Source organism: Bison bison, unplaced genomic scaffold, assembly GCF_000754665.1.
Source record: "Bison bison bison isolate TAMUID 2011002044 unplaced genomic scaffold, Bison_UMD1.0 scf7180017864322, whole genome shotgun sequence".
Taxonomy (NCBI): Eukaryota; Metazoa; Chordata; class Mammalia; order Artiodactyla; family Bovidae; genus Bison; species Bison bison.
Window position 1 is genome coordinate 8,077,344 of NW_011494894.1, and position 12,868 is coordinate 8,090,211.

General features: G+C 38.0%; 1 protein-coding gene across 2 annotated transcripts in view; it reads right to left on the reverse strand.

Annotated features, from left to right (window-relative positions):
* The window catches only part of DHX9 (DEAH (Asp-Glu-Ala-His) box helicase 9), a 42,262-nt gene that overhangs the window by 23,004 nt on the left and 6,390 nt on the right, over nt 1-12,868 (reverse strand). Inside the window, exons 4-12 of one of the 2 annotated variants that reach the window (XM_010853112.1) lie at nt 9,486-9,597; nt 8,417-8,520; nt 7,542-7,690; nt 5,133-5,179; nt 3,503-3,639; nt 2,902-2,991; nt 2,647-2,808; nt 2,452-2,529; nt 1,699-1,890 (exon numbers count right to left, since the gene is read on the reverse strand). In XM_010853112.1, the coding sequence (XP_010851414.1) occupies nt 1,699-1,890; nt 2,452-2,529; nt 2,647-2,808; nt 2,902-2,991; nt 3,503-3,639; nt 5,133-5,179; nt 7,542-7,690; nt 8,417-8,520; nt 9,486-9,597 (1,071 nt within the window). Of the gene's footprint in view, nt 1-1,698; nt 1,891-2,451; nt 2,530-2,646; nt 2,809-2,901; nt 2,992-3,502; nt 3,640-5,132; nt 5,180-5,993; nt 6,131-7,541; nt 7,691-8,416; nt 8,521-9,485; nt 9,598-12,868 lie in introns of those variants that run through there. The other variant, XM_010853113.1, reaches the window with a different exon arrangement.

The following is a 12,868-nucleotide window of genomic DNA, read 5'->3' on the forward strand; positions in this document are numbered from 1 at the left end:
TAAGGTAACCGAACGTGGCAGTCAAAATGGGGAACACTGAAGGCAGACTGGTTGTGAATACTAGTTTCAACCACTTCCTGTGTTAATCTTGGGCAATTTTTAAATCTCTTTGTGCCTCAAGTTACTGAAAGAAAAATACTAAATGATACAGTACTTACATCTTAAGAGTCATAAACTTTAAATGAGCTCAAAAATATCAATTGTTTACAACAGAACCCAGCATATAATAAGCATTCTGCTAAAGTCAATCATTTATCTGTTTTTCTATCTTGTCTACTCTTGTTCTGATTGGTTTTTATTGAACCTTATGGTGATAAGATAAAAAGAGAATCAAGCTTTGAATGCAAACTTAAGGACAAAGTACTCTCAGTTTTACCTTATTTTAGGCCCAAAGAAATGGGAATACCAGACCACCTGACTGACTCTTGAGAAATTTATATGCAGGTCAGGAAGCAACAGTTAGGACTAGACATGGAACAACAGACTGGTTCCAAATTGGGAAAGGAGTATGTCAAGGCTATATGCTGTCACCCTGCTTATTTAACATATATGCAGAGTACATCATGAGAAACGCTGGGCTAGATGAAGCACAAGCTGGAATCAAGATTGCCAGGAGAAGTATCAATAACCTCAGATATGCAGATGACACCACCCTTGTGGCAGAAGGCAAAGAAGAACTAAAGAGCCTCTTGATGAAAGTGAAAGAGGAGAATGAAAAAGTTGGCTTAAAACTCAACATTCAGAAAACTAAGATCATGGCATCTGGTCCCATCACTTCATGGCAAACAGATGGGGAAGCAATGGAAACAGTGACAGACTTCAGTTTTTCAGTCTCCAAAGTCACTGAAGATGGTGACTGCAGCCATAAAATTAAAAGACATTTGCTTACTGGAAAAAAAGTTATGACCAACCTAGATAGCATATTAAAAAGCAGAGACAATACTTTGCCTGCAAAGGTCTATCTAGTCAAAGCTATGGTTTTTCCAGTAGTCATGTATGGATGTGAGAGTTGGACTATAAAGAAAGCTGAGCACCGAAGAATTGATGCTTTTGAACTGTGTTGGAGAAGACTCTTGAGAGTCCCTTGGATTGCAAGGAGATCCAACCAGTCCATCCTAAAGGAGACCAGTCCTGAATATTCACTGGAAGGACTGCTGCTGAAGCTGAAACTCTTAAAACTTTGGCCACCTGATGAGAAAAACTGACTCATTTGAGAAGACCCTGATGTTGGGAAAGATTGAAGGCGGGAGGAGAAGGGGGTGGCAGAAATGAGCTGGTTGGATGGCATCACCGACTCAATGAACATGAGTTTGAGTAAACTCCGGGAGTTGGTGATGGACAGGGAGGCCTGGCATGCTGCAGTCCATGGGGTTGCAAAGAGTCGGACACGACTGAGCGACTGAACTGAAATGAGGCTCAAAGACTCCCTTCAGGCCCAGACAGTAAGAATCTACCATATGGTTCAGTTTACCTTATCAGTGAAAGATACCAGAGATTAACACAAAAGTTAAATTCTTTTCATGCCTTTTTTCTGTTTTTAACTTAAAGGGGCCTAATGCTCTACAACTTTCAGAATTTTATGTCACTACAAAGGGAAGCTGATCAAAGAATTAGGAATGCTCTGGCCTTCTAGATATTTCCACCTCTCAAACACTATTCACAACAGGCACATGCCTCATAAACTGGCTTGTTACTTACCTGAGTTACTACAATGTTACACTCAGCTGCTCGGTCATTCTGGATACAGTCATCTAGAATAAACTGGGGAACCTGTGTGGTTTTACCACATCCAGTAGCACCTCGAATAATGACAACTGGATTCTGACTAATTGCTTCCAGGATTTCACTTTCAAATTTCTTCACAGGCAGTAACTCTCTCTCCTGTAAGACCTGTATTAGAAAAGTTACACTTCACATGTCCACCAACATACATATCAGAAGCAACTATTTTAATTCTGAAAAAAACAAAAAAAACACACAAAAAACCACAAACCAAACCTGCCATCTCTAGGAAAAGTTACTCCTTCCCACTGGCTTAATACTCAGAAAATACTTTTTGATAAAAGTGTATATATATATATACACACACACACACCTCTAATTGAATAGCCTCTTTCCATTAAATTTCTGAACAATATCTTTTGGCCTTATCCGCATCCTTATTTTCCTCATTTTTATTCTGGACATTACAAATACATTACCTTTCTTCTAAACATTTTAAGTCGCTTTACTCAGAAAACACCAAAACACACACACATGGAAAGTTATTATACTCCATCTCTTCATTTACATTAAGAACAACAGGCCCTTAACTCACTACTCCTATCCTCAGAGGTAACTAGGATTATCAGTTAGATTAGTATCTTTAATTTGCCTTCCTAGAAAGGGCAAAAATATATTATTCACTGTTTTGAAGCTCTTAAGCACCATATGTTTAAATACTTCACTTACTGCTTGCAAATCACGATCCTGTTCCAGCTGATACATTAACTCATTCTTGAGGTCCATGCTAATTTGTTCGGGAGTAGCCTGTAAAATGGGAAAGCAAATGAAGCTGAATTCATTTCTTTAAAACTAGACATCCTAATGAAATATGTTCAAAAATAAAACACAGAAGTCTGATCTCAACAACAGTGTTGCACTCACATAAGCCAGAGGCCCCTCATCAATGTTGCTGCTAGTCCAAGGATTCCAGTTGGATTGTGGCGGTGACCAAGGAACCACACCCACTGGGTTTTGCCGCTGAGATGGCTCAAACTGAGCCAGTTTGCCAAGGTTGAGTGCAACAGGCACAGAGGGATCTTCAGGCTATTAAAAAAAAACAAAACCAAAAATATCAGTTGCTTGTCTGACTGAAGAAGGTCAATACAAAGGTGAAGAACTAAGTATCTGTACGCTTACTATGGGCACGATCTCAAGATTTAACTCTTGAACAATGTTCTGCAGCTGATGCTCCAAATCTTGAGAAAGGTTCACTTTGTAAGGCTCCACCTACAGAAAAGGGAGAGTCGTCAGAACCGTGTAACACACATATGAGCACTACTCGGACTTACTACGGGAGGGTAAGAGCATGGAGTCGATACTAGGCCTACAGTAGACCTAAAGCCAACAAGAAGTCAGTTCCCTGGTGAAAGAATTACTTTAATGATGAGGAGTAAGGCCATTTCCATTTCTTGAGGCAAGAGTCCTACAATGATCAAACACCTTTAGCCAAATATTAAACAGAAGCTGAACTGAATCTCACGGGCTTCCCTGGTGGCTCAGCAGTAAAGAATTTGCCTGCCAGTGCAGGAGACCAGGGTTTGATCTCTGGGTCAGGAAGATCCCCTAGAGAAGGAAATGGCAACCCACTCCAGTATTCTCTCCTGGGAAATCCCATGGACAGACAAGCCTGACGGGCTACAGTCCATGGCGTCACAAAGAGTGGGACAAGACTTAGTGACTAAACAACAGCAAAACTGAATCTCATATTATCTCTGGGCTACTAAGTCTAAAGACTCACTGTCTCTCCTTCTTTCTTCTTTGTAAGTCCAGAGTATGGTTCAATCACTCCAAGGTGGTAGAGTTGTCTGACAAGTGACAGCGCACAGGACTGTGCTGCCAGTTTTTTATTTGATCCATGTTCACGTGCAAAAATCCCTATAATTTAAGTTCAAAATTACCAAAGAGAAAAAGATCAATTGTCTAAGTACAGAAACATCTCATCATAAGCAACTAGAAGGTTAGGGTACAAAAGCTGACCTAAAATACGGGAGTAAGAGTTCTAAGCTCCTTTTCATTCTAACTGCTAACTCAAACCAATACCATTAACAGCTGACCATCCTGGTTAGAGGCACACACTAAGACACATACCACATACAAATCTTTACATTAAAAGCAAATAAACTATTTTAACGAAGCTGTCATTATTAACATCATATAGCATTAAAACAGGAAGAATTTAACTTCTGAAAAATAAAGGATTAAAAAGCAAATCAAAGGAATAAAAATGGGTCCAATGTGCCCAGACCAGGAGTCAAGCAATTTTCTTCTATTAAGGGTCAAAAAATATTTCAGGCTTTAAGGCCATATAATCTCTGTCACAGTTACTCAATTCTGTCTCTCAAGAGTGAAGCCATTTACTAAGAACACTTCAACTAGAGTTTGACTATGGGCCCCGGAACCAGAAATGTTATCATGTTTGTAAAGAGTTCATAAATATAAGACAGAAATAATAATGTGTTATATATTTGACCCACCAAGCTTAAAATATTTATCTGGACTTCTACTAAGTTTGCTATTCCCTGATGTAAACAAATGACTGTAGCTGTGTTCCAAAAAGCTTAAAACTCCTATCCACTCAAAGTATTCTTAAAAGTCTAGGATTAAAAAAATTCAACATCATCTCCTAGTGCTTCTTTCAAAGACTTGATTTTCTAAGTTTTTGACACACTACACTTAAGTCATAAGAATTATCCACTACACATAAGTGCGTAATTCTCAAGCTGGAAAGAATCTTTTCCCACTTCTCTCAACTTGTAGTGAGGTAAACTGAGTCCCAGAAACACAGGTATGATTTCATTGAAATCATTAAACTTGTTAGAGACAAAATCAGGTACACAGAGCTATTCTTTACTTTCAAGCATGACACACTGCCTGCTTTTAAACTTACTAAGAATAAAGAATACATGCTCATGCTTGTCTTTTTACTTCCTTTATGAATAACCCCAGTTGGTTCCTTAAATGCCTTAAGAGTAACTTTCTCAACTTTCTTTCTTGACTCTGTGACACTTAAATGCTCACATTCGCCTTTAGACCTCAAATCCTATCATCTGATTAACTCCTTTCTAAATGTCACTAAGTTTTACCTGAAGGAGCTGTATCTTTTCTGTATCAATGGAAAGATTAATTGACACTGGCACATTCCTCAGCAGCCTACCACCTCTTACCCTTTGAAATACAATGCTAGCACAATCTTTCAACATGTAAAACTGGGAAACTGGGCCTGCTAATCACTAATATTCTAAGACACCCTAAATGGTACCTTATAGCATGGACTCTGTCAAATTAATAATACATGTGGCTCAAGACTTTATAATGAATACTACTAAGCTATACAAGACTCAGAATATCAGGAAAGCAGTAACACTTACTTCTGCCTATCTGCTTGATATAAATGGTCATTTCTGCAATAAAGCTCCTGTAACAACATATACAAACAAGGTTAGAAATTTCACCATTAGAATTATTAAATCCAGGATTCTTAAATCAGGCTTTCCAACTGCTTAGGCAAATCAAAGCAAAAAACCACTGTAAACATTTCTGTTCACTCCTAGAACAAATGAAGTATATAAACGTCAAATAATGCACAGCACGGCATGAGACAGCTGTAATCAAACCTGATGAGCCAACTGTTCATGGAAAGAAAATGTTAGGAGCTCTGATTCCACATTTACTTACTTTAAACTGTATTTCAAGGCTGCAGTCTGAATAGCTAGAAAACATTCAGTGAAAAGGAATTTTCCACTTAGCTTGAGGCCAAGAAATAAAGTAAGTCCAATACTCTCCTTAAACTATAGTTGTGGTTGTTTTATGATTCTTTGCATGGGTCACCCACTAATGATTTCAGTCTGTTACGATCAGCTAAAAATAGGCTTGTATGCCCACATACACATGGGAGTAAGAACACCGAGCCCATGTCAGTGGCTGGAGACAGAGGTCTGCTATCTGCCTGCAGTTGGAAGTAGCCCTTAATAACAAAAAAAAAATTAGTTTATATAAGTCAAGTCTCGGAGAACAAAATATTTTTGAAAACTATAGCTAAAATAGCTAGCAGATACTAGGGAATAAATTTGGGCTTTAAAAAGGGGAAAATTGCCCTTTGGAAACTATGCTTTCTGATCTTTCCATTGCTCAGGTATATTCTAACCTTGGCTTTGTGCTGTGAATAAAAGGTCAGGTGAGACTTACAAATAAAAAATGTTAAGATTCCTTCCTATACCTCGTGAACTGACCTTCAGGCACAGCGGCTTCAGGGGTCAAAGGCCACTGGCTTTCAGGGAAACAACATCCACCCTTTCATTAATGACACCGATGCCAGTATGTTTCTCAGCCAGGCTTAAAGTCAGCACTCAATCTCATTCTCCTCCACCTAGGGGGGAACAGCAACACCAGAAATCAGTTTACAATAGTTTCCCATGTGATTGCTTAGTTCAGCCTAAGCAGCAGCACATGTGTGTATGAACACAGACCTCTAGTGTTGCTGTCTGTTATGCCTTTAAAGGACATACAAAGAGCAATGCTGTCCAAGCTCCCCCAACTGCCTCTGCCTTCCTTGTCATAGCCTGAATTCTTTAACTCTTTGTATCAGAATCAATTAAGATATTTAAAAAAATTTACAGTAAGTTTCAGGCATACTTAAATTATCTAACTGCCCTTCAAGTTATCAAGAGCTACTAAGCCCAATCAGTGTAGAAAAACAAAATTTGAAAAAAAAAAATCATCAACAAACCAATCTTTCTTTTATAATTTCTGATGGTTTAATAAAGTCAGATGTCAAAATTAAGTATTTGAGAATTCAGAATTGAATAAAACATTGGGAAGCAGGGGGAACCATGCTCTGAACATGATTTTGAGCAATATCAAAGTTTTATTTCAGTAATAATTATTTTAGGGTTGCTAGATGCAACACTTTGATTTTTAAAGAAAACAGTTTTGATGCATTTTGACTTAGTTCATATAAGGACAGCAAATTAAATCATCCAGATTTTCATTAAAACATCCCCTCCCTTTCAATAAAATATTAGTGCCCCCAGAAGAATCTTATCCATATGAGCCTTCCTGGGAGTAATAATTACTACACCCTGGAATGCTCTCAGGAAGAACAGCAAGCAGGCTGAGAAACATACTGTCACTGTGAGAACCTCCTCCTCCTTGTATGTTCAGTTTATGAAATTTAACAGAACAAAAGTGTGCCAAATTTAACTCACATACAAAGATGGAGGCTCTCCTTCAGCTTCACAACAGGCCCTTAAAACGTCACTAATAGGACTCGAACACAGGCAACTTTCAAAGCCGATGGGAAATTTGGTTCTAGATGTAACACCATCTATCTCTGAAGACTCGAAGTGTCTAACTTGACACGTTAAAGAAATAAACATTATAACTGCTTCTAACACCACAGAGAACAACAAACTTACTACCTCTGGCTGACTTTTAAGTCAAACATGGACAAACCACTACTTGAGGCTACTACTGAGGCTTTTGCCTCTCAGATTCATACGAGAACCAGAAGTCTAGCAACACAAAGAGCAGATTTTTTGCAGATTTTATTCTTAAACAGAAAATTTTTGTGATTTTATTCTTAAAATCACACTCCTAAGAGAAAACCTTAGCAAACTGTACATTACACATCAGTGACAATTTTTCTCGGTCAATATAACATATCTTTTCACCATTTTCTACTCATCCACAAACTGAACCAGATGCCACGTACAAGAACAGAACAATAACTCTACAAAACCCTAACTTACTATAGAAGGAAAAGAGTGAAACAAGCAAACCTGTTGTGATCGGGACCCACTTGCGTGTACTTATATTCTCCTTGAATCTTTTCTTTTTGGAAATATTGGTTCAGACGAGCCTTAGCATTTTCCAAGGTCCAGTTTCCATGAAGTCCAGCATTTAAATCCACTTCTTCAGATTCAAGGGTCTGTTGAGTCAATAATTAAACTTGGCTTCAGGATGCTATGTAGATTTAAGATACACAGTTCTATAACAACAATTTCTTTGTACCATGCTTTAAAAGTGCGGAAGTTGTCTTTTAACAGCTTTTAATCCTAGTCAAAACTGAGCCAGAACTAGTTCTTACTCCATGTGACGGTCCTATCACATGAACAAGCTACTGGTTAATGCATTACACATTTAAACTGTTCCTAAGAAACCTTTGACCAATTTCTTTAGGCTGGTTTAAAAACTTTAAACAAATAAAGTGAAAGGATTTTCACTGGTGGTCCAGTGGTTAAGACTGCACTACAAGGGCATGGGTCTGATCCTTGGTTAGGGAATTAAGATCCTGCATGCTGCACACAGCCAAAAAAATAAAGTATCTACCAAGTTAGCAAAGTAAGCTATCTTATCAAAGCACTTTTACTGCAAGTGCTCAAGAAATGAGGTTTACTGAGGCAACTAAGTTTCCTACAAAGCAGATGAAGAGACATTTTATTAATACCAGGGAAAAACAGTTTTATTTCACAGGCAATTCTACTGACCAGAATTAACAGGTAGCTTAGGTTTATGGTGTTTTGTGTGAACTATCAGTCTCAAATAATTAAAACAATCACTAAATTATAAAGTTGCAAATATTTCAAACTGTGCCATGAACCAAGTCCTAAATCACACTCTAGGAAATGTAATACAGGGTTATATATAGCCTTACCGCTTGGACTTCCTGTTCTTCTTTTCTTGAGTAATAATCCTTCAAGTTGGCACCTCGATCCCAGGTGGGCACATAGCCAGAGCCCCCACCTCCAGAATTATTTTCTATTATGGAAAGAAAATGATGTTATTTTAACATATCAAATTGTACAAACACCCTTAGTATTTTTTAAAACCACTCCTAATTTAGATTTCAGAGCTTTATTATTAGAAATTCAAGATTTTAGTTATTTGGAAATAGACCTGAAATCTCTCACATAAAGTGTTACCTCACTGAATACAGGTCTAAAATTGCTAACTGTAAAGATGGTATGCAGCAGGGTGCTGCTAGTAATGATCATAAGTGACTGATAACCTGGCATACATTATCATGTAGCTCTGTTTTAAGTTGTTACATATGTAATAACTGACTAAATGGTAACTGTTTCTTCACTAGATATGACCCTGAAAGAAAGCTACATGCTAGTGCTAGAGATGGAAATAAGTTAAAAAGGTGTTAAAAAGTGATGAATTTTAATGAGAAAGCAGAGTAAAAATTGTAGTTAATATTGCCTAAAACTGTTTATTAATACTTTTTAAAAGTTTACTCAAATAATCTTGTAAGTAAACATTGTTATCCTTGTTTCATAAACACTGGATCTGAGACATAGGTAATTTGACAAATATTCCAGGTAACTGACCCAACAGTGGACACACTAATGAAAGTTTTGATATACACAGAATTCAGCAGTGACCGGGACCCATATGGCAAACAAACAAGCCTACAATATTTGGTAGGAATCAAGTTAAAGACAAGAAAGGGCAATAAATAAAACCCCTTTAACCAAATATTCTAGCCTGTGCAAAATCTATCCAGAGATCAAAATCTATTGACAGAAAGTAATTGAGCTGTACCAGTTTTTAAGAGATTAAATAACCTGGTAGTATCTGCAAACTTATGAAGATCTTGGGTTCTCTCCACATTAGGACTTCAGAATAGTTATTTCTACCTGTCCGAGTGAGAAAAAGATGACGACTGTGCAAGACAGTCTATCTTATTCTCGGTCATGTGCACACATTCATGTCCTTACCTGCTTGGAGAGTCAGGTGTGGAGGAAGAGGTCCTCCCAGGTTTCCTGGTACACCTCCATCCTCTGCTGTGGTATCAGAGGAATCAGTAGCTGAGGGTGTAGGGGGTGCTACCTGCAAGAGGAAAAGTCAAGGCAAGGTCAGTAACTTTGCCTTCAGAGACCATTCAATTCTTTAAAACTCAGAGGAGGCCCATGTGTCACCCCCTCTTTTCCTCATAATATTAATATTGTTGGCTTTCAGTATTATAAAACTATTATGTTCTCATTTCAGGCAGAAAAGGTAAGGGTAGTAAAAATATCCATTATTTTCTCTCTGGAGATTATGTAATTATGTAGATGAATATAATTTTCACACAAAAACTGGGATCACTTTATGCTGTATACATCATTTACCTTTCTGCATAACTCAATAAAGCTATGAGCCATGCTGTGCAAGGCCACCCAAGGTGGACAGGTCATAGCGAAGAGTTCTGACAAAACGTGATCCACCGGAGGAGGAAATGGCAACCCACTCCAGTATTCTTGTCTGGAGAATCCCATGAACAGTATGTAAAGGCAAAAAGATATGACCCTGAAGGATAAGCCCCCCAGGATGGAAGGTGTCCAATACACTACTGGGGAAGAGTGGAGGGCAATTACTAACAGCTCCAGTAAGAATGAACCAGCTGGGCCAAAGCGGGAATGATGCTTTGATCACGGGATGTCTAGCAATATCCCTGGACTACCAACTAGATGCCAGTAGCAACCCTCCCCCTGTTCTTAGTCAAAAATGCAATCAATGGGGACTGGGGGGACATGCCAAAACTGTCTGCTGAGAACCACTGGAAATGACTGAAATGGTGGAAATCCAAAATAATTAAACTCTTATCCTTCAGAGAAAGGAAATGGTAACAGCCTGCAAAAGCACATATGCAATATCCTTTGATCCAGCAATTCCATTTCAACAAATCTCTCCCCAAGACAGATAAGCAAAAATACAAAAAGTTGTATGTATACACATGCATAATACATAGGCTGTTCATTTTAGCATTGTAAGTAACAGTAAAAAACACAAAACCCCATCAGTACAGGTAGACTTCATCTTTTCATCAGACTTCAAATCTCATCAGAGATTTCCTGTGCCCGCCCCTCTACTCCAATCAAACTGAAATCTGATCAAGTCTCTAACCACCAATTATGAGAAACAGAGGAACAGAGAAATACTTTATGATACAAGGGGGCTGTATCTGCAAGATCTAAAGTGTGGGAAACTAAAAAATAAATAACATGCTTTCTTTAATGAATTCCAAAGAAAAATTAGAGAGGGGGAGGGAGAGAGAATCTAGTGATGAGAACACCAGACATCAATTAACTGTAGCATCAGACAACATCTGGAATGTAATTTAAATAAACTACTAAAAATGGACTCATGGAACAATCAGGAAAATCTGAGTACTGATTGGGTGTTTGGGGACGTTAAGAAACTATTAATTTTTTTTGGTTTGATAATGGAATTGCTGTGTTTTTTAAAAGGATTACCTTTTAGAATACAAACTGAAGTAGTAACAGATGAATGACAGGATGTTTGGGATTTGCCACAAAATAATCCCAAAGGAAGAAGGTAGATAGAAATTAAGAGATGAATCATGACTGGTCATGGTGAAAAGTGTTGTAACACAGGGGTTTGTGATATTATTCCTAGTTTTACTCTGACACACATCTGACATTTTCCATGATTAAAAAAAAAAAGTTTAAGTATCCTTGGCATTTAGAAATCAGTCATTTTTGGCAAGTACATTCTGCTGCGTGAAAGGGCAAGTGAAGTGACACAAGCAGGGTTTGGTGAGGATGGGGAGGTAAAACACAGATGGTATGGCAAAGATTTGCTTGTGATATAACATTTTCCCAAGTTCATCCCTCATTCATCTAACCGAAACATATTAAGTGCCTACTGTATGGGCCAGAGGAACCCCCAACCCTACCCCATCTTCTGCTCTCATGAACTATAGTATGAGGATCTAGGGGTAGAAAAATAGATTAAAAGAGGGGTCCTCAAACTCAGTATAAATGACATTTTGGGTTGGATGATTCTTTGTTTCAGGAAGCTTTCTCCTATATATTGTATGATGTCTAGCAGCAACCCTGGCCTCTACCCATTAGATGTCAATAATGCCACCATCCCCTTCCAGTTGTAACAAAAATGTCTCCACATATTGCCAAACATGCCTGGGGGACAAGATCACTCCCAGTTGAGAAGCACCAGCCTAGAATTTAGTAAGTGCTATGGAGAAAAATAAAATAGTGAAAGGAGATGGGCCACCAGGCTAACAGGAGATTTGTAATTTTCAACAGGATGGCCGGGAAAGAGCACTCTAGGCAGAAAGAATAGTCAAGCACCAAAGTCTTGAGATGGAAAAGGTGCTAGCCTATTTGATGAATTGCAAGAAGGCCAGTGTAGAAGTGAGGGACAAAGTAGAAAATGCATAGCTGGAGCCTTAACGGAAAAGATCTCAATGTGTTACAATGCTAACAAGAAAAAATTGAAAATAGGATACTATTCCTGGTATGGCCCAGTAGCTCCTACTATACTAACTCCTGCAGGTAACATGAACTCCAGGAAAAAAAAAAAACCCCAAAACTCTCCTCAGCTATACACGGGCACTAAAAAGTGAACAAAATCTGGCAAACTCTAGAAGGAACTTGAAATGAGAAAGCAAAAAATAGAAAGTATAATTCCAGCTTATTATGCCTTTTATTACTAAGGAAGACCATCTCAGACAGCTAAAACTCAACAGAAAACCCAGTCTTTCTGGCCGGAAGTATCAAAGGATAAGAATTTGGGGAAACCAAAGCTGCTAGAAAGTGAGAAAGAAATCCCAGAAAGGAAACAAAGAGGAATCCCAAACTCTGTGTATAAACTTTCCCCAAATCTCTGGCTAACCTTTAAACTATATATACGTAGGAGAGATTTCAAGCCTCCTAGCACAGGATCAGAAAACTGAAGTGAGATTTGAACTATCACTTAAAAGATAGTGCTGGCGCGTAAGTCCGTCTAAATTAACTGCTTGACAACACAATGACAAAATAAATACTTTTTGGAGGTCTAACATTATTTAGTCTCCAAAATATAATAGTCACAATGCCCAGGATATAATGCAAAATCATTTGACATACAAAGAGGAAAAATCTCAAAAGCACAATCAACAGAGCCCAACCCTGAGATGGCCCCGATGCTAGGATTAGCAGTTAAGAATTTTAAAGCAGCTATTGTAACTATGCTCAATGCTATACAAGAAATTCAGTCATATTACGAATGTATGCTTATAATGGATGAAAAGAAATGCCACCAGAAAAACAAAACCTGTTTAAAAAAAAAGGCAATAAACTTAGAAATAATAAAAAAA